Genomic DNA, 26,841 nt, shown 5'->3' with positions numbered 1-26,841 from the left:
CTCATACTGCATTGGTTTAGTGTATGGGGGTGTCACGTGATAAAGGAACGACTCAAACCCGAAAGACTCATGAGATTTAACTAATCAATTCTCTTTCCGGCTCATACTGCATTGACTGAAACAGGTGAACTACTACAGAACCTATAGAATATTGCGCATGCGTGACTGAACGAATCACTCCCCGAGACGACTCGTTCTTCCCGAGTCACATTAAAGATTCGTTCAAAATGAACGAATCGTTCAAGAACGACACATCACTAGAGCGTACTGTCACGGGTCTCAGCAGGACGCTCTCTGGCAGCAAAATGGATTTTCAATTTGAAGAGGAATTATTGCAAAACTGCAAGTACACGCTGGTTAATATACATGTTTATAAATATAAAATGTTTTGAAAGAGTTTATGTCGTTATTTTACCCAGGTTAAGGGAAGATGAAACGCCTTGTAATTTATTTTACTTCCTGAACTTATGTGAAGTACAAGAACAACCGTTGAGCAGGTCCATCAAACCTTTCTGAAAAGTTACAGATCAGACGACTTGAGCGAAGAAATCGAATGACTGAAAAAAAAATACATTAGTATAATTTTATAAAACGTTTTATTCAGAACATTTTTAAATGCGCGCAGCGATGACGTTAACTGTTTACAAACAAACACTCGACGACGACACTTTTATCTTGGAGTTAGTTCTTATTAACTAAAAACAGAGAATGTCTAATATGGCGAGAAGTTTCACTATCACTAACATGTTCCGTACACTTTTCGCTATTCACCGCACGCCAGCGACCACTCCTCCATTGTTGAAAGACATTTTTGTGTGATCATTCTCCGGGGGAATACCTATTATAAAGTCTTTGATTGATACCTTTAGGACCAATAGTTTTTGAGAAAAGTGGGGAAAAGTACCTCCTCCGCCAGTGTACGGAACATGATAGGGGTTAACGGTGTTCCGTACAGGCTTATAATGATGTTCCGTACAGCGCGCATAACTTGATTTTATCGGCGAAAATGGACATTTAACTGATCAACTGTAAACTGTTTATTTTAACTGAAGAAAACATTATTTAAATGAAAATGAAAGATGAGTACCTTTTTATTTGATTAAAATGTAAGTTAATTGCTGCTTTAATAAAGAACAATGCGAGTTAGGCATGATTGTTTCGTGATATTAATTATGGCATGTGAGTTTAGCATGAAGCATGTGAAACGTTAGTGAATACCATTTCCATATCTTTCTGAAGACAAGAAGGGCAAACAACTTGCACTGATTAATAATAATAAAAAAAGATTAACCAATGTGAAAACTTATAAGGTAAGAGATCTCTGTTGCCTGTGTCAGGTGAGGGTGGCGCTAAGTGGTCATCGCCCGCAATCGATGCTTAAAAATTCCCATTTCAAAGCATTTATTCAACAAAATGTAATATATTTAAAAATTTGTGATAACATAGGTTTCATTTCATAAAGGCTGTAGTACTGTGGGAAACGTATATTAAATAGAAATGTACATTTTCGCTGCTCTAGTTGTTTCCCCACCCGAGCGGCAGTTTCACGTTTAGCTTGCCCACCGTCCATTTTCAAGCGCAGTGGGCGCACCTGGCAAACTTACTCAAATCTTACTGAAACAAACAGCGGATGTATCTCTGTTTAGATCGGGGGTGAAAGAGGGAGACATAAGGATGACACAGATATATAGTTTATGTACGACCTGGAATTATTTATTCTGCAATTGGCACTAAAACGTCACCTGTACGGAACATCGTTGTGTACGGAACATGGTTAGTCTACGTTACACTTCCGGCTTCTGAACTGGTTGCAGTTCCACCACTGATCTATTTTTATTTTTTTTTTTTAAATTTTTTTTGCATGAATAACAATTACAGAACATAAAAACAAAAAATAAAAAAAAAAAATATAGTGCCAGGGTTACAGATACACAAATACAAAATACAAACATTGAGTTGAAATAAAACTAAATAGGCCAAACAAACAATAAAAGGCTTTGACATTTCACAAAATTGTAAAAGTGTTCAACAAATACATGGTTTTAACAGCTTTTTTGTTTGTACTGTCCTTAATGGAAACCATATAATTTTCTAATTCTTTCAATACCACAGAAAAAAAAAGGTTTCTGATTAGTAAATTTACACCGATGAATATGAAACTTCACTAAAATAATCAAAAGATTAATAATATACGCTTCCCTTTCCATACTCTTTTCATATTGTAAAAAACCAAATATTACATGTTCGTATAACAAAAGAAAATTACATTCCAATTTGTTATTTATAAATTTAGAAACTTCCCACCACAACCTTTTGGTATATTGACAGTGCCAAAAAATATGAGGTACAGTTTCTGGTTGCAAAAAACAAAATGAACAATTTACATCTATGTCTTTGTTAAATTTGGATAGAAAATGTTTAGCAGGGTAAAATTTATGCAGTATCTTAAATGAAATTTCCTTGACCTTATTTGTAATAATAAATTTATTAGGTAACAACCAGACCTTATTTCAATTAATAGTTCCAATAAACCTTGACCAATAGGAAATGACATGTGGTTTACTGACTAGTTCTTTTTGAAAAAGGAAACGTATAGCCTTATTATTTTTGCTTGTCGAAAAACAAACTTTACCACAAATCGTATCAGCTACCTGCAATAGAGACACACGTTTAGAGTATGAAATACCTCTACATAAAGAAACAACACTCAAAGAGATAGCACCAATTACAGAGGCAAATTCTTTAGGGGAAACAGGGAGGTTGAAGTATGAAAGAAACTCATCATAAGTCATTAAATACCCCTGATAATTCAACAACTGACCAACCACAAGAATGCCCTCATCAAACCAAGTTTTCAAAAATATACTCTTATGTTTGTACAAAATATTACAATTATTCCAGATGTAATAATGATGTGAAGAAAAATTATGCTTGTAAATTAACTTCCAAGCCAAAAGTGCTTGCCTGTGAAAAGCTGACAGTTTAACCGGAAGTTTCTCGATTCTGTAATCACACATAAGCAAAAATGAAAGGCCACCAAGTTTGTCAAAAACCGATTTAGAAATCATATTCCACACAGAATCAGTGTTTTTTAGAAAATATTTCAACCAGTTAATTTTGAAAGTGTTATTTAACGTAGAAAAATCTAAATAATCAAGCCCTCCATTTTTATAAGAATTAACAATCACAGATTTTCTAATATAGTGTATACGGTTTTTCCACAAAAAATTCAGCATAATTTGATCAATTATCTTATTTATTTTATTATCTGAGTGTATTGAGGAAGCTATATAAGTAAGCCTAGAAATACCTTCCGCTTTAGCCAGCAGAAGATGACCTTTGAGAGACAAGTCCCTCTGCAACCAAATATTAAATCTATTCTTTACTTTTTTAATCACCGGATCGAAATTTTGTGAGATTCTCTCCTGCTCATTTTTAGTAATAACCATACCTAAATAAGTTAGAGAATCCTTAACAGGGATATTACATATATTTCTGTAATGGCAACTTTTTAAAGCAAATAGTTCACATTTTTGTAAATTAAGGCACAGACCTGAGGCACTGGAAAAAACTTCAATAATCTTGACAGCTGACTGAATTTGATCAACATTTTTCAGGAAAAGAGCCGTGTCATCAGCCAACTGACTTATCAGGATACTTCTCTCTTCAACTTGAATTCCTTTTAAATTGGATGATTTAATAAAGTGACAAAACACCTGAGCAACAATGAGAAAGAGATAAACAGAAACTGGGCAGCCTTGCCTAACTCCTCTTTCCAAATTAAATCTTTGAGTAGTGCCATTATTTAATTTCACAGAACTATTTCCCCCGAGTTTTCATGGCATTACAGAAATAAGCCCCAAACCCAAAGTGTTCTAAACAGTAGAAAATAAAAGGATGCTCAACAGAATCAAAGGCTTTGAAAAAGTCTAAAAAAAGTATAAAGCTATCATCATTTATAAGGTCAGGATAATCAATAAGATCAAAAATAAGTCTGATATTGTTACATATATGACGGTTTCTCATAAACCCAGATTGATTTTCATCAATAATAGAATCTAATACTAATTTGAATCTTTGGGCAAATACCTGAGCAAATATTTTATAGTCATTATTTAACAGACTAATGGGTCTCCAATTATCAATAAGCAACAAATCTTTCTTGGGCTTAGGAATCAAACAAATTATACCTTGCGTCATAGTTGTAGGAAGCTCTGAGTACTGTAAGCTTTCAGAGTATACTTCAAAAAGAAACGGGGCAAGAATCTCAGAAAACTCCTTATAGAACTCCGTAGTAATTCCATCATTACCGGGTGATTTATTACATTTTAAAAGTTCAATAGCTTGCTTAATTTCCGTAATAGTTATTGGAAAATCACATAACTTTTGGTCCTCCTCAGTAATTGTTTTAACATTCTTAAGCTGTTTACAAAAAGAAGTCATATCATGTTCACTGAATTTAGAAGTATATAATTTAGAGTAATAATCATAGCAAAACCTAGAAATTGTGTCAACATTATCTGTAATAGATCCATTAATATTCATTTTAGAAACAGAATTTAGTTTAGCTCTTGACTTTTCAAGATTAAAAAAATAAGCAGACATCTGTTCTCCATGCTCTAACCATTTTTGCCTTGATCGTATAAAAGCACCTTGTGCTCGCATTTTGTACATATTATCAAGCTCATTTTGCAGCTCTGTTAGACGCAGTCTCTGTCCTTCTACCAGGTCCACCACAGAAATGTTAGAAATAGCTAAGATTTCACTAACAACTTTCTCTTCCATAAGACAATGTGATTTAACTAATGTGCTACTAAACTTCCTCAAATATTTTCCAATTTCAAATTTTAATAATTCCCAATTATGACAAAACAACCCTTCCTTTTTAGCTTTAATCCAATAATAATTAATGAGTTTTCCCAATTCCTGTCTAACTGCACTTAATTTAAGCAAAGAACTATTAATTTTCCAGTATGAATTATACTTGTTACAATTTGTGTTTGGTGAAATATTAATTGTAATTAATATGGCCTTATGGTCAGTTAATGGTGTTGGCAAAACATTAACCAAAATATTGTTCTCATCAAAATGGTTAGAGACAAGCCAAAAATCAATCCTAGAACGTCTACTGCCATCCTTGTTACTCCAAGTATACACAGTATCATCTACATTTTTCTCTCTCCATATATCAATCAGATGAAATCTGTCCATAAACAGTTTCAAATTAGTATTTAAATTTGAAGGTCGTCTTGGAGGCCACCTATCTATTGACTCATTTAACACAACATTGAAATCACCCCCTATAATTAAATAAGAATCAGGAAATTTGGATAACCAATGTGTAAGTCTTTCCTCCAACAAACATAATAACTGGTCATTATCAGATTTACAATTATATCCATAGATATTAACTACTATAAAAATTACACTAAAACATTTTATAATTAAGCATATAAAGTGGCCATTTTCATCACAATCCGCATGCAAAACCTCACCTCTATAGTTATTCTTCAGGCAAGAAACCCCTGCTGAGTGTTCGGTTCCATGAGACAGCCAAATATCACTAACCCATTGTGATCTCCAAAAATTAACATCAGAAGCAATAGAGTGAGATTCTTGAAAGAATACAAAGTCATTATTAAACCTTTTAGTAAACAAAAACAAAGCCTTACGCTTAACGTTTTCTCTTAAACCCCTGGCATTCAAAGATATAATGGAAAATGACATAAACAACAAAGTTAACTCTGAAACAACAAAACAACTTGTAACCTCTTATAAGTCAGTATATTAAAATAAAGCTGGCAAAAAGGTCAACCACATAATGTAGCACCATAAAGACTTGTATTTTGTGCAAATAAGCATCTCTATAAAAAAATAAAAATAAAAATCTCTCGCTTCATCCGCTGAAACAGTAACTGTCCAAAAGTGCAGAAATGCATACAAGATCACGCAAACACGCATCTTATGTCTTCAGCTCTTCAACAGACATCACCATCTCTTCAACAGCATTAGTTCCCAACTCAGTCGACCGTGAGGATAATTTCACCTTGCCCTTGTACAAAGGCTCTGCCTCCAACAAAGTAAGCAGTTTTCCCAGCCGCTCGAGCTTTTTGAACTTCCAGCCACAACTTCATCCTTCTCTCGCGATCTCCCTTGGAAAAGTCCTCTCTGAACTGAAAACCCTTGTCCCGCAAATACGAGGAGCTTTTGGCAGCCTTCCAAACTGCATCTCTGTAGGAACGCGTGGAAAACTGTAGTATGGTTGCTCTAGGCCTACCGCTGCTCTGTTGCGCACTCCCGAGACGGTGAACAACATCAATGGCATCTGGAAGCTTATCACTTTCGCTGGGAAGAACAGCTTGACAAATATTTTCATCAGCTGCCTCTGGAATGCCTATGATCTTCAGATTCTTTATTGAATCTCATGTAGGTTTCTAGATCATCCATTCTTCTCTCCATTTTGTTGACCGGCTTTTCAATTTGATCCACGCGCCGCTCTAAGCACACCACCTTTGCTGTGACAGTCTTTAAATCAGACGACACAGCATCCACTTTTTCTCTCAGGTCGGAGATCTTTCGCTCTATCACATCAGAGCGGCAGTTAATCAGCTGCGTTATGTTCGCCAGCTGAGAGGAAATATCAACACTCGTATTATCACTGGCCTTTTTTTTAGCAGCTGGTGGCTTGCTTGGAGTAGCAGGCAGAGCTGGGAACTCCTCTTCTGCCAGGCTAAATGAATCCTCTTCGCTCATGCTGACAACATAATCATGCCCGCTGTCAACCACTGAGGATGTGCTTGTGCTAGCAGCACTTGCATTACCCTTTTCCTTTTCAGACCACGCTGAGAGCCCTCTTTTACGAACCATGGTGGAGCAAAAATTTTTTGTCAAAGACGCAACAGGCTGTTACAACTCAATAAAGAACCAGAAGATCTAATTACTGATCTAATTAAGCAACATTTATAGGACAACTTGGTGCAAGCACTCAAAATTGCGACCATTCAGGCTGCCATCTTGGTCACGCCCCCCACCACCACTGATCTATAATAAAGAACTGGATTGCTCATGACGTCATGAAAGTGAAGCCGCCACGCCGCCATATTGGTAATCCCTAGTGTGCATAAACGTTCTATTGAATTAATAGGAAATTTTATGATTTTAATGAGAAAACATCACCTAACAAGTCAGCGTTTATAAATCTGAAGTATTTCTGTACATTATGTGACGAGCGTCCTAGGAGGAATCAGCGTCGCCCTGGCAACCAACGAGGCACACCTGCACGTCCTCACCGTCGGCTGATCGGTCACCGCTGCAGCTCGTTAGAAGACGGCTCTTAACCAGCACCGGTTGAGCAGACAGGACAGACACTGGTCTCGAGCCGATGAGACGCTGGACTAACGCTCTCTCTCTTATTTTCCCCCTCTCCAGAAAGCAGCGAGTGACCGACAGCCCACCACGTTTGGAGCACGTTTGGGACACCCACTTTCACTCGGATTGAGCACGGAAGAGCACCGTTGAGCACCAGCCTACCCACACCGGCTTGCCACCCTGCACTTCACTTGTAATAAAAATCCACCCTCCGGGGCCTTTGTTGTTCACGAAACCAAAAACTTGTCGAGTGATTCTTCCCCACGTCACCGGCAAGTTCACCGCCCCAGCCCTTAATTCTTTTTTTTTTTTCTTTTTCCCTCTCTTTTCCATGTTTGCACGCCCAAGCACCGTGGAAAGAGGCACGCTCGGCCCCACGATGGAAGAGGTTCTGCAGCGTCTTGCGGAGGTGAGCATCCGCCAGCAACAGATTGTGGAACACCTCGCCACTCGCCAGGGCCGGACGGAGGAAGAACTCGCCGCCGTCCGTACCGCCGCCGCCCAGCGCGTTCCGCTACCTGACCCTCGCGCCCAAGCCACCCGCCTGTTACCAAAGATGACCGCGGATGACGATGTGGAAGCCTTCCTCCAGGTATTCGAGAACACCGCTCAGCGTGAGGCGTGGCCCGAGGACGAGTGGGCACGTGCGCTGGCACCCCTCCTCACCTTCCCTTTGCGGCCGCAGAAGACTATCAAGAGGTCAAGCGAGAGATCCTAGCGAGGCTCGGCCTCTCACCCGTCTGCGCGGCCCAACAGTTCCATGAATGGGAATTCAAGCCCCAGGTGCCAGCCCGTGCCCAAGCCGCCGAACTCAGCCACATCGTTCAACACTGGCTGCTGGAAGGAAGCCCCACGGCAGCACAGGTAGCGGAGCGAGTGGTGGTCGATCGCCTCCTCCGTGCATTACCCCGCACCCATCGGCAAGCGGTAGGAATGAGGAACCCGACCAACACCCAGGACCTCGTGGAGGCGATCGAGCTGGCGGATGCCATCCATCACCGCGAGGCCGGGGACCAAGCGCCGCCTTTTACCCGGAGGGTGGTCCAGGCGCGACGCCCGCTCGAAGGCGCACCCCGACCAGTCAGCAGGCCGATGGTTCCCCCACCGCGGGATGAGCCCATGCCCAGCGCTGAACCGCCGTCACCCCCCCGCGAGCATGGCTGGCAGGCTGCATCGTCCACCAGCGCATACCATCGGGAGCCCCCGAAGCAGAGGTGACGGTGGAAGGAAAACGTTTCCGGGCCCTGCTGGACTCAGGCAGTGCGGTCACCCTCATCCAGTCGCGGTTGTGCCCCCCTCGAAGCGGCCAGAAAAGCTTCCTCCCGATTACCTGTGTACATGGAGACACTCGCCAAGTACCGGCCCGGAGGATCACCATTTCCTCGCCCCAAGGCGCCTGGCCAGTGGAGGTTGGCCTGGTGAAGGACCTACCGGTGGCCGTACTTCTGGGAAGGGATTGGCCCGGCTTCGACAGACTGCTCACCGCCGCTACTCATCCTGCCAGCCCCGAGGGGAACCGTCGGAGACGGCCTCGAGCACCCCGCCGCCGTCCGCCGCTGCTCGCCTCCGACAGTGGGAGAGAAGGTGAGTCCCCCTCCCAGCCTACTAACTTGTTTTATGAGGTGTACCAACAGGCGGCGGGAGGGGGCTCGTTCGCCAGGGAACAGCGGGAGGACGACCGACTCAAGCACTGTTGGGCCCAAGTGCGAATAGTGGATGGAGAAGATGTCCTCCCCCGGCCCCACCCTCTCCCACATTTTGTCATAGAGAACGGCCTGCTGTACTGTGTCGCCCAGCAAAGGGGGCAGGAGAAAAGGTTGCTAGTCGTGCCTCGAGCCAAGACCGAGACCATCCTGGAGCTGGCACATTCCCACCCCATGGCAGGTCACCTCGCAGCAGCCAACACCACCCAACGCATCCGCGACCGCTTCCACTGGCCAGGCCTGGAGGCCGAAGTGAAGCGGTTCTGCCAAGCCTGCCCGACCTGTCAGGCCACGTCGCCCAGGACCCCCCCCCCCCAGCCCGCTCATCCCGCTGCCTATCATCGAGGTGCCCTTCGAGCGGATTGGAATGGATATAGTGGGGTCGTTGCCAAAGTCTGCCCGGGGGCATGAGCACATCCTGGTCATCGTCAACTACGCCACCCGGTACCCAGAAGCAGTCCCCCTGCGGAAGGCCACCGCGAAGTCCATCGCCCAGGAGCTGTTTCTGCTGGCCAGCCGAGTCGGCCTCCCCTCGGAGATCCTGACTGACCAGGGGACCCCATTCATGTCCCGGCTAATGGCAGACCTCTGCAGGCTGCTGCGGGTGAAGCAGTTGAGGACCACCGTATATCACCCTCAGACGGATGGCCTCGTGGAGAGATTTAACCAAACCCTCAAGCAAATGCTTAGACGCGTGGCAGCAGAGGACAAGCGGGATTGGGACCTCATGATCCCCTACGTGCTCTTTGGGATCCGCGAGGTTCCTCAGGCCTCAACTGGCTTCACCCCCTTCAAGCTCCTGTTCGGCCGTCAACCACGGGGGCTCTTGGACGTGGCCCGGGAAGCGTGGGAGCAGCAGCCTGCCCCTCATCGCACCATCGTCGAACACGTCCGACACATGAGGGAACGGATCGACCGAGTGATGCCGTTAGTCCGGGAACACCTCACCAGGGCCCAACAAGCGCAGCAACGTCACTACAACCGGGCAGCCCAACCACGGGAGTTCCAACCCGGAGACCGGGTCATGGTCCTGGTCCCCAGCTCCGCCTGCAAGTTCCTGGCCTCCTGGAAAGGGCCCTACTCGGTGGTGGAAAGAGTGGGACCCATCACATACCGGCTGAGACAGCCGGGACGGCGGCAGGTGGAGCAACTCTATCACATCAACCTCCTGAAGAAATGGGTGGGGACCCGGGACCAAGTAGCTGCCCTGAGCCTCACCGAACTCGTGGTTGTGGATGTCGACCCCCATCTCTCGGCGGCCCAGAAGACGGAGCTGCAGCACCTGGTCAGTCAGTTCCAGGATGTGTTCTCCTCCCAACCCGGGCAGACCAACGTGCTACAGCACGACATTCGGACACCCCCAGGAGTCGTCGTCAGGCAACGACCCTACCGTGTCCCGGAAGCTCGTCGGCAGGCTATTGAGGAAGAGGTCCAACAAATGCTGAAGTTGGGGGTAAATAGAACCATCCCGGAGTCCGTGGTCCAGCCCCATTGTAATGGTCCCAAAGCCGGATGGCACCCTCCGCTTTTGCAACAACTTCCGCCGCCTGAACGAAGTCTCCGAATTCGACAGGTACCCCATGCCTCGGGTCGACGAGCTGCTGGACCGCCTGGGAAGGGCCCGGTACATCAGTACCCTGGACCTCACCAAGGGATATTGGCAGGTACCGCTCTCCGAGACCGCCAAGCCGAAGACTGCTTTCTCCACCCCCAGTGGCCATTGGCAATACTGGACCCTTCCCTTCGGCCTACACGGGGCCCCCGCGACGTTCCAGCGGATGATGGACATCCTCCTGCGGCCCCACCAGGCGTATGCGGCCGCCTACCTGGATGATGTCGTGATCCACTCCGAGGCATGGGAGGATCATCTGGATCGTCTGCGGAGGGTGCTCTCTCGGAGCTCCGGCGGGCTGGACTCACCGCCAACCCCCGAAAATGCCACCTAGCCCTCTCTCAGGCCAAGTACCTGGGCTTCCAAGTCGGCCGAGGTCTCATCCGGCCACAGGAAAAGAAGGTGGAGGCCATCCTATCCACCCCGAGGCCCCGGACAAAGACCCAGGTACGAGCCTTCTTGGGGTTGGCGGGTTATTACCGATGTTTTATCCCCAACTTCTCCTCTTTAGCCGCCCCCCCTGACAGACCTGACCAGGAAGGGGCAGCCGGAGAAAGTGTGCTGGACCCCATCGGCAGAAGAGGCCTTCGGCCAGGTCAAGACAGCGCTCACGTCCGCACCTGTCCTTCGCGCTCTGGACTTCAGCTGCCCCTTCCTGTTGCAGACGGATGCCTCCGACGCGGGACTGGGAGCAGTCCTGTCCCAAGTCCAGGAAGGCGAGGAGCATCCGGTCATCTACATCAGCAGGAAGCTGTCCCCGGCCGAGAGGAACTACGCCGTCGTGGAGAAGGAGGCCCTGGCCATCAAGTGGGCAGTCCTGGAGCTGCGGTACTACCTTCTGGGATGCAAGTTCACCCTGGTAACCGACCATGCGCCCCTACAATGGATGGCCCGCTCCAAGGACACCAATGCCAGGGTGACTCGCTGGTTCTTAGCGCTCCAGGACTTCCACTTTGAGGTGCTCCATCGAGCCGGGGCCGCCAACGCGAATGCGGATGGCCTCTCACGAATCTGGACAGCTTATGCAGGTCTGTCGGGGGTCATTTCCTGCCCTCCCCTAACTTCACCCCTACTTTCACCGTTTATCCGCAGGACCAGAACGACGCTTAGGGGGGGGGAATGTGACGAGCGTCCTAGGAGGAATCAGCGTCGCCCTGGCAACCAACGAGGCACACCTGCACGTCCTCACCGCCGGTTGATCGGTCACCGCTGCAGCTCGTTAGAAGACGGCTCTTAACCAGCACCGGTTGAGCAGACAGGACAGACACTGGTCTCGAGCCGATGAGACGCTGGACTAACGCTCTCTCTCTTATGTTCCCCCTCGCCAGAAAGCAGCGAGTGACCGACAGCCCACCACGTTTGGAGCACGTTTGAGACACCCACTTTCACTCGGATTGAGCACGGAAGAGCACCACTGAGCACCAGCCTACCCACACCGGCTTGCCACCCTGCACTTCACTTGTAATAAAAATCCACCCTCCGGGGCCTTTGTTGTTCACGAAACCAAAAACTTGTCGAGTGTTTCTTCCCCACGTCACAATTATTACAATGCAAACACCATAGGCATGTAAACGGTTTTTTTTTTTTTAATGTCGGGAATTTCCCCAACTTATTAAAAACCTACGTTCATTACAATAGTGAACATCATGAACATGATAAACATCAGACAGACATGACCTCAACATATATAACAAATGACAAAGTGCTCATTCTGAAATCTGAATTTATTCAGAGAAATAACTGACTATATACAGTACGGATTTAAAGACATAAAGCTTTATTTCCAACATAGTAAGTTAAGCTTTTCATTTCATTAGAGCAACATTAACAACATAATTGTATTATTCATTGTAATATATTCAAATACATTTCTGATACTAATACGTTCATGTTTCATAATTCCTGAATAATTATGTTCCTAAAGAAATAGGCTATATTTTGTGTTGGTTCGTTACCTGTGTCATCAGTGCGCAGCAGACACACACCTAAACGGTTTAAATATATCGCTTATACTGCCCCAAAAGACCGTAAACACTGCAGATAACATCTGAAGTAAACATTTATTTTACATACACATAACATAAAAACTAGTCCCGTTTGACTGATTTGCTTCAAATCGGGTGATTTTACGACAGCGGTTTGAATGTGACTCAATGGTGCTCTCTGCCGGTAGGGATTAGTAAGATGGCGGATCGAACACTTCCGGTGGCTTCACTGCCTGCTGGCAGTTTAGAACGCGATGAGTGATCCAGTCATATATAGATCAGTGAGTTCCACTCTGATTCCATATGAGGGCGCTCACAGGACAAGTGCCGAATGAATGGAGGTCAATGGCGGTATACCCCTCAAAATCCACTTTTCTCAGGATATAATTTTTTTGTCTAGTAATTTGAATGTTGTATTCGAAAGGAGATGCAAAGAAATTACACATTGCTGGGTGTTAGATTTTTTAGAGTCACTTATTTGCTTTAAAAAGTCTTTTCAAATGTCAATGACGTCATACGTTATAGTTCATTAGCAGAATGCTAGCGCGTTATGGGCAACAACAACTCAACCTGTAAGAAATCGAAAGGACATAAGTACTCGTTCATTCAACTTTCGACCTATAACCCATGCTGAACTTGCAAAACCTACAATCAGATCTGAGATTTCTCAACGGCAATCGGGTGAAAGGGACAAATTTAGCCGTCTAGCCCCATAGACTCCCATTCATTTTGCACTCATGGCGATCGCCCCCAGTGGAACTCTGGTGGAACTGCAACCAAAATTCGGTACATTAGGACTTAATAGGGAGTGGGAAGGCTCTCCATAGACGGGCTCTGCTGAGAATCTTTATGCCACGAAGAGGGAAATAGATGTTGTTTCCTGACTGTTCCGGGAAAAGATGCAAAGCTTTGAGAGTGTAGAAAACAGCGTCGTCTGCTGGCGATTGTGCGAATCGGCGCTTCTCGTCCCGTGTGCGACCGGCCAAAGTCTTTATATCTCTCTTCAGTAGGATTTCACTGAAATTATCAATATTCATAGATGCCCGGCATCACGATTGTCTCTGCTTTAAAGTTATGAATATTTAAATTTCCCCCCTGGAATTTTGTGAATAGAATAAAAGCAACGAATAGAAGCGAATTAAAACGTTGCGTTGATGAAACAATAGTAGGCTTCTACTATTTAATTTAATGCTGATAGTATCTTTTACTATCAAAAACTGTTAAATCGTATCACTGTCAAATATGAAGCCATTTATTTATGCTGCCAAGTTGTTGTTGTTTTTTATGCCTGCAGTGCATTTAACTTTTATAAGCATAATAATTACATTTGTTTTTATTATTACATTGGCTTATGAATCAGCAGTTTTTGGACCGCTTTATTGTTTATTTATTTATTTCTTAAATTTTGCATTGATTTCTTCTGTTTTCAGTGACAGTGAGCTCTCCTGACACTGACATTCAGGCTCCTCTCGTCAGTCAAGCAGCTGGATCCACCATAAGCAGCGGCATGCACCATATTCATCATTAACCTTAATTACTAACCTTATCTGGGATTATACTGAATAATATTTACCATTTAATAACACTGCACACAAGTGCATCAGTTTTCTAGTCCATAAGTAAATGCAGTTTGTCTGATGATTTCAGTGAGTGTAATGGAGGAAAGCAAGATGTTTATTTGGAAATAAATCTTTTAACCCTCTAAAATGTTTAACCCTCCACAGGGAACCTTTCTGCATCTGTACCACTGTCACTACCTGGCATGAAGAAGTCCTGGCATGAGAACATCACTCAGGACCTGAGGAATCACCTAGTGCACAAGCTGTGAGTTCAAGAAGGACTGTCTCTTATCATAATGGGTATCTTTGGTTGTTTTTGAGCATTTTTCAATTTCTTAAATGGTCTTGTAGGATTCAAGCCATGCTCCCCGTCCCAGACCCTGCAGCGCTGCAGGACAGATGCATGGAGAACGTGGTTGCTTACGCATGTAAAGTTGAAGGGGCCTGCTATGAGTTTGCCAACAGCAGGGTAAACCACATAAGCTTTTATTATTATTTCTTGCCTTTATTTACACTAGAAAAGCCTGAATTTGAACCATGATTTCATGATGCCTCAACCTTATTTTTATTTGGTGATTTTATCCTGTTTTTATGTCTAAATATCTTGTTTTCAGGATGAATATTACCATTTATTGGCCGAGAAGATCTATAAGATCCAAAAGGAACTAGAAGAGAAGAGAAGGGCCAAACTGTCAAAGCCACTCACAAACACTCAGGATCCTTAACAGCCTGATTTCATCAGATCCAAAGCTACAGGACCTGAACAAGCCATCGGCCAACAAGTTAGTTATTTTTGGAGCAGATCAGTCGTGTGTCACCCAAATTGTAGAAGGACTGAGGGATCTCATTTGAGTTTATAATAACAGTCAGTATGTGCAGCTTCATGAGCATGAACATACATCTGTTATTCTTGATTTGTTATTTCCATGTTTATTTCATAGTTTTCTCATGTATATGCAGGAATATTTACTCTATTCTGTGTATTAGTTGACTTACCATTTCTGATTGTTGTTTGCTCTTTACTTTTTTTTTTTTTTTTTTTTTTTTTTTTTTTTGTTGAATGTTATGTTGTATGCTTTATCTATTCTAGAATTAGAGAAATAAGTGAAGGTTTTCAGCGGGAACAGATGTTGTGAAGCAGTAATCCTCTGTGGACTTTGCATGATATAACAACACTTTGTGCTGAATTTGTGCTGCATGCTCAAATGAAGACAGAGCATTAAGAAAGATAAACTTATATGTAAAATCACTTATGGTCTACTGATACCTCCATCAGCTGAGTTGACATGACAAAGTAGACTGGTTTTGGATTTCAGACAAAACACTGATGTTTAGACATATCTTCTGATGAACAGAGATCTGGTAAAGAGGCTGGCTGTTCATGTTCCTGTAATCCTTGTATTAAACATTTGTTGGCATTAATGTTGCTGTGAATAGTTGTCATTCACTTATTTTCCTTTTTGGAGTATATTTATATGAATATGTGGGCATTTTTTCATTTAAAATTGAACACAGAAAGACGCAAAAGCAAAGACAATCTGACAAATAAGTAATAAACAAAACCTTCAGGTAAGCCATCACATAGATTTTAAAAATACAAATAAATTAAGTGCTACATATTTGTTTTTGTTTTTTTAAATGAAATTTATTCTAAGAAGTAAATGATTTCGTTTAAAACCTATTCATTAAAATACAACAATTTGAACAGTAAACAATAGAATGAAATATAACATTTTCTTTAAATTGCAAATATTAACTTAATGATAAAACATATGCCATCTCTTCACTACAGTTTCACTTCAAGTGGGTACTTTTTAAATGTTTAAAAATTGGGTTTTGTTAAATGACTATAAAGTTTTTAATGAAGTGCTGTGATCAGATTTTATTTTATTTTTTAATCACTTTCAGTGATGACTGCCAGGTTGTAGGGATATTTTCTGCATACCTTTAGAAGATAAACTGAATTTGACCCAATTTTAGTTTGGTTTTAGTGTTGCTTTAATCGTTCCATTTGCATTTGTTTTTTTGGCAGAAGCATTTATCTAAAGGTGCATTCAAGGTATAGCTATATTTCATTAGTTCATGCATTCCAAGCCCATGATTTTGGCATTACTAGTGCCATGATCTACTGTTTGAGCTGCAGGAATGCTTTATATATATATATATATATAAAAAAAAATTCAGTCATGACAGCTCTCGGAAATAGATTGTTAAACATTTTATTAATGTAAAATAAAAATATAAAAATATATTTCAGTCATGACAACTCTCGGAAATAGATTGTTAAAACATTTTATTAATGTAAATGGAGATGTACATAGGTCTGGTATTGGTGGACTAGATCTGTTACGCTACTGCTGCTATAGCTGTGTTGCTTCTGCAAAAGAACATAAATAAAGACATGCTGCTGCAAGAAGACAGAGAGGTAGATCCCCCAAGCAGATCTTGGCAGGTGGTGCTGGGGAGGTGGTGGGCTAAAGAGAGGGCTCTCATAGCATGAAATGACTGAGCAAAGATTTGCAGAAGACGAGGTTATATAGAGGAACTAGTAATGAATGAGTGAAGCCGATTGGTTGGAGAAGTTACGATTGAATGAACCAATCAGGATGCTAAAAGAGTTCCATGGATGAACTATTTATATATTTGTATTACTATTGAAATTTATAGCCTACTATAGCCTGTAAAAAAAAAAAAACACACAAGCATAATAATGATTGGATTTTAAATGGACTTTGATCATGCCCATCTGTTAAATGCACAAAATAACAGGTGGTTTGAACGTGTTCATTTTTACTAAAATCAGCCATGCTAAATCTACTTGTGGGCCAAAAGTTAGCCATTGTTTTACAGCAAGGATAGTTCAGCTATGGTATTTGCATTAAAATCTCAAAAATAAATAAATAAATAAAATAATAATAATTAAGAAACTCAAATAAGAAAAAAAAAAAAAATTATATTTAATAAAAAAAAAAAAAAAAAACTTGGTTGCTGTGGTTTTACTATAACACATGGCTGCTAGAGCAAATCAGTTCTTCTCTCTTGATTTACGTCTAATTTTATTATTTTCTCTCGAACTGAGTGTTATCATATAGCCTACGGTTATTTATTATAGACTACAGTTACATGTATATAACTACAGTTATTTATACAGTTATTATTATACTGCTCATATGACTATAGTTCAGTGGGACTCGACCGCGCACCTGCGGCAATGAAGAAGAGAAAGTAAAAATGAAAGTGAAAGGAAGTGTTTAGTCTGCCTCTCCAGAACAGCAGCGTCCGTCAGCAATAACATCTGCGATCATTTAAAGCCAGTAGACATGATCGTTTTGTTTAATTTCGCATTTTGGAAGATGCATCCACCGAACTGTGTTTTGATGTCAGTTCTGCTGATGATCGCTGATGGTACAGTATGATCTCCTTCACAGTTATTCAGGGGCGACAGGTGTGTATGGGTGGAGCAGCTATCTTTAGCTCACCTGTAAGAAGTATATATTTTAATCAATATATTTAAATAGATTTTTGAAATCAGATGTTGTTTTGTTTAAAATAAATAAATAAATAAAAGTGAATTAAGTAGCCATTATTTCACCTTATCAACTCAAACTCAGCTGTTTTTCCTGTAACGGGTGATCCGCTGGGAGGAGCCCATACAGTACACACAGTATAAAACACCCAACCGATAAAACGATTATATTTACAATAAAATTCACATTTATATTTATGTTATTAGCTAATTAAGGCGGGATCTATAAGCGACTGATTATAAAAAGGATGATTTTATTTTTCTTTCTTTTTTCCCCTCTTAACTCGACGTTGCGTCATTTGCTAACGCTATGGGAACAAATCCCATGGAACCTGGTAAATGAAGCATGTGTGAAATAAATCATGCAATCTGACAGGCTGACAACAGTTTATGCTGTTACGTGATTTTTATAGTCATATGCGTCTGCGTGTTGTCCAGAGTTGCTTCTCCCCTCTAGTAATCCTCAAGAGTAAAGCTAGACAAGTGAAGTTGTATATAGATTTTCACTCTCTCACCAGTAGTACTTAATTTGGTATTGAAGCCAGACTTTGCTGTTCTGTGCTGTTACACTCCATCTGTTGTAGCCGGTGCTACTTTATGTAACCTGAGAGTTTTTGTTTGTTTGTTTGTTTGTTTGTTTTTTCATTTAATGTTTATTATTATTATTATTATTATTATTATTATTATTATTATTATTATTTATCTATTTATCTGTTTAATTCTTTATTGTTTAACAAGGACTTGAGCAATTACCGTTTCATCATAATGGAGTAACTACTTTATGTTTCTGTTTAAATTCAGCGAAGAGCTTTATAAGGTAAGACTTGGTTTTGTTGTTGCATATATACTTCATTTACTTTGTTTTCTGCATTTGATGCTTTCCTTATCCTGTCTTTTTTGTAATACGAGAAAGATGCTAAAGTCCTGACTAGTACATTGTATTCTATTCTATTCTATTCTATTCTATTCTATTCTATTCTATTCTATTCTATTCTATTCTATATTAGCAGCTACTTTAATGCTGTCATCATAAAAGTGTCATAAATATTTAGCTTTAGCTTTAAGTTTAAGTGATACCACTGCAATTTGTAATGCAAATCATGTGTTTATTGAATAAATGAAGTAATTAAAGTTTTAACGATTTTGAATATTTTACAGCAGAAACAAATCATTTCTATATTAATTATTATATTTTTAAAAAATTTTTTTCTTCACTTTATAGGATTGATTGTTCACGGTCCTTCTGGTCCTCTGGTTGCTCCTCTGGGATCTTCAGTGGTTTTGCTCTGTTATGTTAATGAACTCTTAGTAATGGAGGATCTGGAGGTGGAATGGACAAGAACAGACTCTGAGACTCTGGTTCATCTGTATCAAGATGGTGAGAGTCGACCAGAGTCCCAACAGCAGGAATATCGTGATAGAGCTCATTTCTTTACTGATCAGATTCAACACGGAAACTTCTCCCTCCGTCTGGACAATCTGAGAGCTGAAGATGAGGGACGATACACATGTAGAGTTCACAGTCAGCAGGATTCTGGAGAAACTGTGGTTCAAATAAAATATGTTGGTGAGTGTGGATCTCATGAATTTTTCCCATCATTTTCCCATATGATTTTCCAAAACTTTTTAATCCGGGACATAAATTTCCTGCTGTGATATTTTACTTGTCTTTCAGAGCATTTGCTAGTGTCAGGATCAGATGAGTCCATATCTGTGTCTGTGGGTGAGGACGTCACTCTGAGCTGCTCTGTAGACTCTCACATCACACCTGAACACATTGAAGAGGTTTTATGGAGGAAAACAGATGAAGATATTCTGGTTCTGCTCTTCAAAAACAATAAGACTTTACCAGATACATCAGATGAGCGATACAGAGATAGAGTTGAGCTCTTCACTGCTGAGATCCCCAAAGGAAACTTCTCTCTCAGACTGAAGAGTGTCAGAACTGAGGATAAAGGAGTTTACATGTGTTTAGTGTTTGCTGGAGGACTTTCAGCCAATGCAACTGTAGTACTGGAGCAACTGGGTGAGTTAATGGATATAAATAAACATAATATAAAAGCGTAGAAGAAAAGGGCTTAAAAAGGGATAGCAGTCTATGTGTATATATATATATATATATATATAAAAAGCCTTATTAATGCCTGTGAGTTTGGATCTGTACAATGTAATTTCTGCATTTTCTTAGGTTTCTCAATTTTACACACAATGGTGTTGATTCTTTGTATTACTGCATCTGGATCTGCACTTCTGCTCTGCTTTATAATCTACTGCACATCAACAAATAAGGGTATGTTCAAATAGTAAATGTCCACCTTCACTGTAATAAATATTTGTAGGATACACTAAAAGTAGCCTATGATTAAAGGGATAGTTCACCCAAAAATGAAAATTATGTCATTAATGACTCACCCTCATGTCATTCCAAACCCGTGAGACCTCCGTTCATCTTCGGAACACAGTTTAAGATATTTTAGATTTAGTCCGAGAGCTTTCTGTCCCTCCATTGAGAATGTATGTACGGTATACTGTCCACGTCCAGAAAGGTAATAAAAACATCTTCAAAGTAGTCCATGTGACATCAGAGGGTCCGTTAGAATTTTTTGAAGCATCGAAAAATACATTTTGGTCCAAAAATATAAAAAACTACGACTTTATTCAGCATTGACTTCTCTCCCGGGTCTGTTATGAGCGCGTTCACAACACTGCAGTTTAGTGATATCCGGTTCGCGAACGAATCACTCGATGTAACCGGATCTTCTTGAACCAGTTCACCAAATCGAACTGAATCGTTTGAAACGGTTCGCGTCAACAATAAGCATTAATCCACAAATGACTTAAGCTGTTAACTTTTTTTAACATGGCTGACACTCCCTCTGAGTTCAAATAAATCAATATCCCGGAGTAATTCATTTACTCAAACAGTACACTGACTGCACTGCTGTGAAGAGAGAACTGAAGATGAACACCGAGCCGAGCCAGATAACGAACGAAACATTGACTCGTCCTCGAGTCAAGAACCGGTTGCATCGGTTTTCGGATCACCGGTAGTGATGGGAAGTTCTGTTCTTCTCCGCGAACCGGTTCTTTCGGACAGTTTGATTCATTAAACCGGTTGCCGAAAACGGTTCACCAGTTCTTTTGCGCTCGACGTAATGACTTCATTGGCGATGATTGCCCTTGATTGAAGCCTTCGGTTTACCCGCGCTCATAACATTAGCACAGAATCGGTTCAGAATCAATCACCAAAAAGAACCAGTTCGGTTCAGACGCGCTGTGTGTCAGTCTGAATCACGCATGCGCAGTATCATCAGCTCCTTGGTTCTCGAACCGGACGCGTCCGACAGAAACGGGTCCTTGACTCGAGAACGAGTCAATGTTTCATTCGTTATCTGGCTCGGTTCAGTCAGTGTACTGTTTGAGTAAATGAATTACTCCGGGATATTGGTTTTATTTGAACTCAGAGGAGTGTCAGCCACATTAAAAAAGTTAACAGCTTAAGTCATTTGTGGATTAATGCTTATTGTTGACGCGAACCGTTTCAAACGATTCAGTTCGATTTGGTGAACTGGGTTCAAGAAGATCCGGTGTACATTGAGTGATTCGTTCGCGAACCGGATATCACTAAACTGCAGTGTTGTGAACGCGCTCATAACAGACCCGGGAGAGAAGTCAATGCTGAATAAAGTCGTAGTTTTTGATATTTTTGGACCAAAATGTATTTTCGATGCTTCAAAAAATTCTAACGGACCCTCTGATGTCACATGGACTACTTTGAAGATGTTTTTATTACCTTTCTGGACGTGGACAGTATACCGTACATACATTCTCAATGGAGGGACAGAAAGCTCTCGGACTAAATCTAAAATATCTTATACTGTGTTCCGAAGATGAACGGAGGTCTCACGGGTTTGGAACGACATGAGGGTGAGTCATTAATGACATAATTTTCATTTTTGGGTGAACTATCCCTTTAATGTTGTTTTTTAAGTTTGTGTAAATTAAACTGTACAGAAAAGTTGCTGTAATACTGTATTCCACTTAAATGTATTAGTCCATACTCAAAACTCAAAAACACAGACTTGAATATAACCTATAGCCTTGGTTTAAAATTAAGATAAATTAATTTTGTGAGACCACTCAAAATCAAAAAGACACTTTTTTTCAGTGTATATGTTTAACAATTTAAATCAAACAGAAAGCCATGAACACAAGTCACATAAAGTATACCAACATTACAACAAAACCACAGATTATGTCACAATATAGTCAATAATCTGATGACTTTATAAAGATTAAGTGTAAAATTTACACACAAGAAAAGTATCGCTACACATAGTACAGAGTGAACCAATTATGCAGAAAATAACTACTGATCAGAATTGTTTACTCTGTAATTCTATTTACAAAATGAACAGTTCTAGTCCCTGTTGCCAATTAATGAATAGCAGTATTGTATTTAAACTGCTATTCATTACTATTTTTTAATTTTTTAATAACATTCTGCAGATTTAAAAATTCCCCAGTATAAAATATAATTTTTTGCCACACTCTTGCAAATTGGAGAAAAGGCGTTATAATTAAGCTCCCAAAGAAGGGAAATCTCACTGATTGTGACAACTGGCACAGAATAGCTTTACTATCGGTTCCTAGAAAGGTCCTAAGCATGGTCAACCTCTGGAGGCTGTGATGTGCAATCAACGAGCTGCTACGGGAAGAACAGACTGGATTCAGGAGTGGACGATCCTGCTCGAAGGTCACGGCAGTTGTGTGGTGACTACTAAATGTTTTTCAAGAGCGATGTCTACGGCAAATACTCTGGGTCTCATATCGAGACCATATTAACAACGGAGAAATACACAGAAGAACTGCTACTCGCCCCTTGGCCAATATCATCACTGAGCGCTGTTTATGGTTTGTGGGCCATATTCTTTGGTTTTCCCGAATGATTATCAAAGATGGCCATGTTGTGAAGAGAATGTAAAAATGCAGAAAGTTTTCTGTGAGGGGTAGGTTAAGATGTAGGGTTGGTGTAGAGTGTGGGTGTGTGTGTACATGTTTATGTGGTTTATGTGGACACAGGTTTGTAAAGTGACATGGGTATGACATAGGTATTTCAATGTGAAGGTGGTTTATGAATAAACTTCCTGATGTGTCCCCGTAAGGTTTAAAAAAACATACTAAATGCACAAAGTTTCCTGTGAGGGCTAAGTTTTAGAAAATAGAAACTACAGCTTGTACAGTATAAAAACCATTACTCCTAAGGAGAGTGCCCATAAACCATAAAAAACAACGCATGTGTGTGTATGTGATCAAAAACAAATAACAGTGCATGAGAACAGTTCTTGGTCACTGTCATGTATTATTTTTCTGGCAGAAGGATGGAATTGAGTGATTTTGTAAATTATTTTAATAAAAAAAAAATATTTACTTAATTTAATAAAAGCAATAAAGTTTTATGAAAGCTTCATGTAGTGGCTAACGAAGCACTTCAGCTGTGGCAGTATTCACAATATAGCTTTCGTAGCTTATTGCTTGCTTAAATCTGTTCAAATAATCTATTTTGATAATAAAATTATTTATTATATATGCATTATATCAAGACAATACAATTGCTTATCAATTAACTAAATTTAATGCTATAAACAATTTCAAACAAGTAATTAATGTACATATTTTTTTTTCTAGCCCCCAGTGAATCCGCTGTGAAAAAACGTATCAGGACTCTTGGATATCTTCATGTGTTTCTTCCAAATATTATGATGTTTGTGGCCTTTGTCCTCTGGGGTGTTACTGAAGGTGAGTCTTTCAAATCTATTAATCACACAGTTACAAAACCAACATTATTCTGATGTCTCAAATGAATTTTAAATTCAGACATTCAGCTGTAAGATAGTTCTGTTCACAAGTGTGTTTCAGTGCAGTGTGTCATGACCACTTCTCTCTCAATATTTTAAATGTATTAGCCAATCATTTTCATGAAGGATCTGAATGTGTTGCAGGTTTTCTGTATGAGACGGTCTCTTGCTGTGCTCTTTATATACTGAGGCCTCTGATGTTGCTTTATGTTGCGCCATATTTAGAGAAGACGTCAGGTTTGGATTTTTCTGTAACATGAACTCATGATATTAAATTTGTAAACATGCATACAAAATGTTTTTATTGTTGCTAGGTCTATACTCTAAAATCTAACATGATATACACTATTGTTCAAACGTTTGGGGTCAGTAAGATTTAGTGAAAGATTCTTTAATTCTTTGATAAACAGAAAGGGGGACCCCACTCCCGACATCCGTCCAGTGTTTTCATTTAAACCCGTTTCTTTTTACAGGTGAAGCTCTTTTCACTGAAATCATCATTTTCATAGTAGTTTATGTTTCAGGTTGGTAAATACAAATATTTTACCAATGATCATGTTTAATATCCTAATTGTTTGATACAAGTGATCATGTTTAATCCCCTAACCACTGAATTTCTCACTATAAATAGTGTGTCATTCATTTAGGCTTGATTTTTCCCCCCTCTTTATTCTGTTTTAGTTCTTATGTGTCGTGCTTGGGAATCAGTTGTACATTATGCCAAATCAGACAAAATCGTGGTATTGGCTGTGTATGGCGTAATGATTCTGTTTATTGTCATCGGCGTCATTTACGGTAAGTTTCTGTTTCATACAAAGTTCTTTGAAACTCTGTGTGAAATTCATTTTCATGCCATAAGTAGCTAATAACTTCTAACACAGAATAGAAGAAAACATGTATTATTATTATTATTATTATTATTTTCTAGTTTTGTCTAAAAAGAAGGAGATGCCATGCCATGGAGCGATATGTAATTGGATATGGGATCAATTAGCAATTGCATCTGGATTTATCTTTTTAATTCTTCCTTCATTGCAATTTGCTGTTGTGTACTTTGCTTTTGGAGCTGCCAGAGGAGGTCAGTGACCCATCATTTTAATAGGAAAATGTTTATGAATAAAAACAGTAGTAACTATGTTATTGTATGTTCAGAGAACAATCAATTCATTGACAATTAACCTAGACAAACAGAGTTACAAAACAGGTGTTATCTATCAGTAAATCTTACATAAATCTTATTCTTTTAGGGTATTATGTGTCCATAGCTGTCCCAGTTTTCTATTTTCTCTCATTTTCCTGTTTGTTTAAACTACAGGGAGGGAAAAGCTGTAAGTATGTGATAAATTATTTTGTCTGTAGTTATGATTATTTTCATGTTCATATTCAGTCATCTCATTTATAATGATTCAACATCTTTTTTCAGGTTTAGAATTACTCAATAAAACAGCATGGATAATCTACATGTTTATCATGAATAATACAATAATTATTATCTACAACACAACAATAACAACAAAAAAAAGAATTAATAAATATATAACAAATAAAATAAATAAAAAAAACTTTTTATCTAGTATTACTGAACTAAAGCTCCATATATGTTTGACTAAATTACCTTTAGTGAATCTTTATGTAATAAAAACACATTTTTTGTACAGATGGTGCAGGATGGATCTGCATGGCTATATTTCACCAAGCCCTATGGATGATCGCAATTATTTTATTCATTGCCAGTGGGAAAACAGGAAATGGGGGGAAAAAAACAACCTTGAATTCCACATGTGATTTTACAGAAAATCACATGCATTTAGATTTAGGTAATTTTCACACATGCATTTTCATGTGATCATTATATAATTTACAAAAACACAAATGATATTGAATAAATATAGTATAACCTTAAAACAGGTTGTTATTCACAATATTTATTCCTACATCTGGTATTCATTTTAGATAAAACTTCCACCTCAGTAAAACTACTGTACCCATTATAAAAACTAATTCATATGTAAATGTAGCCATTAAGCTTATTATTATTTTTTTTTAATCAACTATTTTATACTATATTAAAAAAGGTAATCTTTCATCTATTACAGATCTAACCATCACCTTTAAAAAGATGTTGTATGTGTTTGGATCAGTTGGTGTTGTTGTACTGAACTCTGGTACACTGATGACTGAACTGATACTGAAAACAGGTAAAGAGTAAAAACACTTGAACATCATAGACCAGGGGTTGGCAACCTTTTGTAAAAGTTTATTAAAGATTAATTTCTTAATTTCCACCAAATAAACCAGTTTTTTGTTGCTGTTTTGTAACCAAATTGCAAAATTTTACATTTTTAAATATTCAAAACTTTTCAAAATCATACAAATGTGTTTATTTTCTGGTTTAAATGGCAATAAATTCACCCTTTTGACGTCTTTATCTCTATCGCTCAGATTTCACCTCTATAGGTTACCGATCATTATATGTTATGGATGCATTGACAGCACAAAACCTTCAAAAGAACTTGTTGTTGCTGTTGTTGTTTATGTGTGATTGTGTAATGGCTCTCATCCTCAGTGAATGGCGAGCGTGCAGTGGGGGATCTGAGAGTCATCGTCTTTCCCTCTGAAAGCCTCTTTGCTTTTTCTCTGTTGATTTTACTCATGTTTGGACCCTGTAAGTACAACTGATGCTTTTTTCTTGGTTTCATTACAAATTCTAACCTGATTAATGAAATTTACATCAACATATTTACAAGAAAACATTTTAACTCTTATTGGATTACCATGAATTGAATATGGCTAAATATCTGACTACTGATGATCTATTTTTCTTGACCAAGCAGTTTATAGAAGTGATATGAAGAGTCTATATTCTGATGAGGATTCATGCATGTCTCACGTTAGGATGGATGTTGGTTTTTGATTAACAGTGTGTGTTTCGTAATTCAAACACACTCGGTCATCAATTTCATTACTGAGAGCTGCTCAGGTTACATGAAGGATGAACAGCAATAACAAACTGAATTGACTATTACCAATGATGATGCATATTCAATTTATTTATTTTATTTAACAATTTCAACATGATAATCAGCAGGAATGGATGACTAAATGAGATCGATGAGTGATTAGTGAAAGCTGAGTGTCAAGTCCATGAATCAGCTTTAGTGCATCTGTGCTTTGAGACTTTACTTAAATATCCTTCTCACACTGCTCTTAACACAGGGATTTCAGACATG

The 26,841-nt window shown here is 40.0% G+C and overlaps 2 protein-coding genes across 4 annotated transcripts; both read left to right on the top strand.

Annotated features, from left to right (window-relative positions):
- The first annotated feature begins 274 nt into the window (after positions 1-274).
- Positions 275-15,649, top strand: LOC109062998 (histone lysine acetyltransferase CREBBP-like). 3 transcript variants are annotated; one of them, XM_042716946.1, is made up of 5 exons: positions 275-356; positions 14,099-14,173; positions 14,393-14,492; positions 14,579-14,696; positions 14,842-15,649. In XM_042716946.1, the coding sequence occupies exons 3-5, from the start codon at positions 14,431-14,433 to the stop codon at positions 14,950-14,952; spliced, it is 291 nt and encodes a 96-aa protein (XP_042572880.1). In that variant the 5' UTR covers positions 275-356; positions 14,099-14,173; positions 14,393-14,430; the 3' UTR covers positions 14,953-15,649. The 3 variants fall into 3 exon arrangements, with proteins under 3 accessions (XP_042572880.1, XP_042572875.1, XP_042572888.1); XM_042716941.1 differs by lacking the exon at positions 275-356 and adding an exon at positions 12,925-12,949; XM_042716954.1 differs by lacking the exon at positions 275-356 and having other exon boundaries at positions 14,099-14,314.
- A 3,332-nt stretch (positions 15,650-18,981) lies between these two features.
- Positions 18,982-25,082, top strand: LOC109113370. The gene is made up of 8 exons (XM_042716925.1): positions 18,982-19,779; positions 19,942-20,043; positions 23,442-23,552; positions 23,756-23,848; positions 24,085-24,135; positions 24,293-24,406; positions 24,540-24,689; positions 24,859-25,082. Exons 1-8 carry the CDS (start codon positions 19,719-19,721, stop codon positions 25,011-25,013), a joined length of 837 nt encoding a protein of 278 aa, XP_042572859.1. The 5' UTR covers positions 18,982-19,718; the 3' UTR covers positions 25,014-25,082.
- The last annotated feature ends 1,759 nt before the right edge of the window (positions 25,083-26,841 follow it).

This window comes from Cyprinus carpio, chromosome A3 (assembly GCF_018340385.1).
Source record: "Cyprinus carpio isolate SPL01 chromosome A3, ASM1834038v1, whole genome shotgun sequence".
NCBI classification, from domain to species: Eukaryota; Metazoa; Chordata; class Actinopteri; order Cypriniformes; family Cyprinidae; genus Cyprinus; species Cyprinus carpio.
This window is presented reverse-complemented; position numbering and strand designations above follow the sequence as displayed.